Consider the following 4,547-nt stretch of genomic DNA (forward strand, 5'->3'; position numbering starts at 1 on the left):
GGGGGGTGGGAGGCCGGCAGCGCTTCTGGTTTGTGGAACACGGCGGCTTGGCAGGTATGTAGATCTGAACCGGCGGACTTGGGACAAACAAGTTGTAGGTATCGTACTGATTGGTCGGCCATTTTGATATGCTTAATTCATCGCTCAACGGCCGGCCGGCTTATTACCCCTTTCTGGTGCATTCTCCAGCATCTCCAGTTTCCGCGCCGTTTACATGCAATTCTCGTTGGCCCTTTCTCCCCCAGCAGCCCAGCAGCAGCCCCCGTGTTCACCTGGCGCGGATCGCTGGTTTGTATTTTCCTTTCTGGCTACGTACGGCCATCCCCGGCCATGTCATGGTGTGTTCGGAACCCACATCTCGGAAGCATGTGAGATATATGCATTCGGAAGCCGGGCTGGAGGAGGCGGTGATTTGATAGTTAGCAATTGATAAAGAGATGAAAGGGGATAGAGCACATGGATCAACTTGTCGTCTGTGTCTTACAAACAGGGTGGACTTTTAAGCTTTCTTTGGATCTTGAACCAACCACAGTAGTATGTAGATTAGAGTGCGGGCCATGTTGCTACGTAGATGGGCTTGGCTGACTCGTGCGTGCTCTAGCGCGGCTGGACATGCCGTACAAGCATTGAAGATCTGCGTCGCTCCTTGTCCTATACATATTGTATGTGCCGGCTTGTAAGGTTGTTTCAGATAGGGGCAAAGAGGGCAAAGAGGGCAAGGCTTTTGCTTGGCTTCTCACTACACCCATCTGACCCATGCCGCTTTGGGGGTGGGGGTTCTCTTGGCTTGCGCTTGTGCGATTGGCTTCGATATTAACTGCAACTTGGCGCTTTTTGGCAGGTCGTGAGCCGTCATTTTGTTTCTTACCTGGTGAATCATCAACCACCTACCTACATTCGACCAACGCCGGCGACCTTCCCGCTTGTCAAAGTCAGACCTCAGACAAGGACTAAAGAAAACAAGCCTTTCCCCGGATCTTGGCCACCTTGGCTAGATGCTATCGCCAGGAACACATGGCGTATGAAAGCTTCTTTGGTCGACACGCTATGAAATGTACGTCACGGTAGTTCTTTACTGTAATTTACTATAATTTAAGAAGGGCTTTAAGCCATTTAGCATGTGCAGATCCCTTCCTGGGCTGACTTATTAACTTACTTGCAATAACTAGCACCAGCATACATACTAACGTATGGAAATATCCCGGCGAGAAGATTTCTACATAAAATGATTAGGATGGAAGCGCATTTTCCCGACCGAAAGGTTCAGGGGGCGATAGAAGAGAATAGCGCTTCGAGCTGGTGATAGGGCAGAGATGATGCTTAACTAGACCCCCTGACCCTTACGATTATTGGGTAGAAGCTATCCAGCTTGGGTTTTGTCCAACCACATATCTCTCTGCGTATTGCTGTTTTATTCCCCAGTTTTACAACATATGGCCCATCGTCGCACCGTGCGCCTATTGGATAACGCCGAGTTCGTGCAATCACCGGGATGACCTCGTGCTGCTCGTGTCGCTGCAATCGGACTTTATCTCTAAAGATCTACACTGCTTCTTGGCAAGGTAGGTAGGTAGTTAAAACAGTCAATATACCGTTTCGGTGACTTACTTGAGGAGGTAGATATAACCATCGACGGGAATCGCGATACTATTCGGTCAACAGGCGTATTACACATTCGCCCCTCCCATTGACGCCATGCCATTCATACTATTAACTTATCCAATTAAGGAAGCCCATCAAGTAAAAGCCTATAACAACCTATAACAACCTGTAGCTCCATCGATTTAGTTTCAACGGTCAGCATCAACCCAGCGGTTTAACCTGTTCAAGCCGAGTCCGTTATTAAGGCGCAGGATCCGTTGACAAATCACAGGTTGGCGCATGGAAGCCGAGTCATCCAAGCCTAAGGCAAAGACCCTGATTGTAGAATGGCGTAGCCGCCGAGCGGGCAACTACATACATGCTATCAATACCAAAGCGAAAGAAATATCCTGGATGTCTCGAATTCGCAATATACCTATGTAGGTAGGTAGGTACCCATGTTTCCGAGTAACGTAGCGCATAATTAATACCGACGCCACTGGAGGCTGAGCCGGTGCCCTCCGTTTTCATGAGAGTTGCCTAATTCGGATACGTAGAGGAGGTATTTACAGATCGAGGCAATCAAGCGAGTCCCAGAAGCTGCGAAACAGGCCACGATTCAAGCCTTATTCCCTGTTGACAGCTTACCTTTCCGTCGTAGTGCGTCTAAGCGCATAGATCTGTATATTAGAGCCTCGTTCCCTCGTTCGGCGAGCTGCGGCTTCATGCATTAGGTTAGGTACCTAAGGGTATGCAACACTACCTCTGCAGACTAAGGGAGCCTCCAGTTACTACCTACACGTAATATGTAAGGGCCGACGGAAATATGCACGTTATTAAGGACCGGAGTTAAAAATGGTATGTATTGCCTCTCCCCTTGCTCCTAAAGAATACTTAGAGAAGCTGGAAAGCAATCGTCTATGCATGCAGGATTTCCGTATCGCGGCCGGTTCCCTGCGACAACGCAAGTCCCGACTCGTATAGCTTAGTCTATAGTTACCTCCCTTACTGAGATAAATAATCAAATGATGTTAAGCATACATTCGCAGCGCCACCTAACTACAAGAGCCAGACATATGGGCATATTATTACTCTACCGAAGCGCGACAGTGTAAAAGTCATGAAACTATTGGCCTGAGAAAGACATCATTATTACGTTAGTTCTCAACTCTTTTACTTATTTAAACTTAACTCACGTTTCCCCAAACCCAGTGGCCTATTCTAGTTCACCTCCTTTTCCCTTCATGCTCATAGTGCCCCTTATACTCGCACCCATACCCCTTTCATCATTTGCACACCTCATCTCTGATATTCTTAATCTCACACTTGCTTTGATAACCAGTAAGAAAAACCCTCGATGAGTAAGCGGTATATATAGGTGCATTTATAGTCGTTTGAGATATAATACACCAGAAAATGAGCTTAACCTGATGGATTATGTAGCTTTAAGGATAACGAGAATACTTTAAGGCAGTTAGATGGTTCAGATTGGAAATAGATATATAGAAGATCGTCTGAGCAATTCCATACCGGTAGTCTAATACGCTTGGGCTTCATAGTGAAGTATCACACTGCGCGGTATAGAAATATAACGTGATATCGGAAAGAAATTCCCGGTTCATCCCTATCACTGGCTACTAGGTGTCTACCCATGAGGCCTGCGGCTACGTGCTATGTAATTAACTAGTCGTCAAAGTGGCTTCATGATCTAACCAAAGAATCATATAACGAGCGGAGAATAAAACCAAAGTGATAGATAAATTATGCTAGAACGAGCGGGCGATAGCTAAAAAGGGGCCGAGCATCAGAAGAGCCTGTTAAAAAGCCCATACTGTTTCGTCTTAATAGATTTCAAGGTTATTGCATCTCATTACAAATGCGCCGTGGCATTTTCAACCGAGGAAGAATATCATACTGAAAAAAACCAGAGTTGATAGGTAAATTGAAGATCCAGACTGTCGCAATGTGTTATAATCCTCCACCTCCCTATCTACCATTATGAGGATGATAAAAGCCACATGAGAAACATGAGACCATCCCCTTAATGATGGACTAAGGACACTGGTCGTCGGCATTCACAATGATATTATAATCGTCTCCATCAAATGCTTGACCTTGAATCAAGTTATCGTCCCCCGAAATCGCGCAGGCCTGCTCGCCCAGGATATCATCAATATGGTCTGCAAGTGTAATACTGTTTTGCTGGATCCACCAGAGATTATCATTACAGAACCAGACTGCTGCATTCTCCATACAAGAGAATTTGGTGCAGCGCTGGGCGTCAACGGATAATTCTGTAGCGAGTGAGTTTAACCAGTCGCGATTTTTCTCTATGGCAGCCTTCGAAGCGGGCGGTAGATTCTGCACATGGCATAGAACCTTCTCCTGTTATTTATGATGTTAGACCAAACTTAATCTGATGGTTATAATAAACATAAAATCGCGTATTTGAATTCAGCTCACCGTTCTCCGCCTCCTTAAAGGCTGAGACTCTAAAGGTTTATCCTGACGTCGCGTCACGGGCTGGAAGTGTTCCCACGAGAAGTCGGGATTGATATTGCGGATTTGCATATCAATTTCCTAGATCTCTCGGTTAGGTATCCGTCATAGATTCAAGAGCCGCTACTCCCCCATGCTGGATAATTTTTACTCACTTGGATAGTACCGTTGAAGGTCTTCTTAATACCATCCGAATCCACTACCCCTTCTATGACCAGCGGTGCTACTGTCAGGCCGTTGAACATTTCGGGTCCAGGTAGGTAAGTATCGTAACGCCGGCTTCCGCTCTAGAAAATATTAGGAATCTCTTTTTTTGGATTTGGTATGGTATTCATTTATTTAGCCTCTTACTATAAGAGCAGCGCGAAAGCCTGTAGCTATCAGGCTGAAACAACTCAATAAGTATAATAGCTTCATGATGAAGCCTTGTTATTGTCGACTTGTGGTAGCGATATTGAAAAACCACA

The 4,547-nt window shown here is 45.9% G+C and overlaps 1 protein-coding gene across 1 annotated transcript; it reads right to left on the reverse strand.

The window, feature by feature from the left end:
- Window positions 1-3,633: 3,633 nt before the first annotated feature.
- F5Y00DRAFT_257726 (uncharacterized protein) lies at window positions 3,634-4,325 on the reverse strand (the record flags this gene model as incomplete). Its single annotated transcript, XM_048010597.1, has 3 exons — window positions 3,634-3,966; window positions 4,045-4,161; window positions 4,236-4,325. The coding sequence occupies 3 exons, from the start codon at window positions 4,323-4,325 to the stop codon at window positions 3,634-3,636; spliced, it is 540 nt and encodes a 179-aa protein (XP_047869002.1).
- Window positions 4,326-4,547: the final 222 nt, after the last annotated feature.

Source organism: Daldinia vernicosa (genome assembly GCF_022497035.1).
Source record: "Daldinia vernicosa strain CBS 139.73 unplaced genomic scaffold F5Y00scaffold_4, whole genome shotgun sequence".
NCBI lineage: Eukaryota > Fungi > Ascomycota > Sordariomycetes > Xylariales > Hypoxylaceae > Daldinia > Daldinia vernicosa.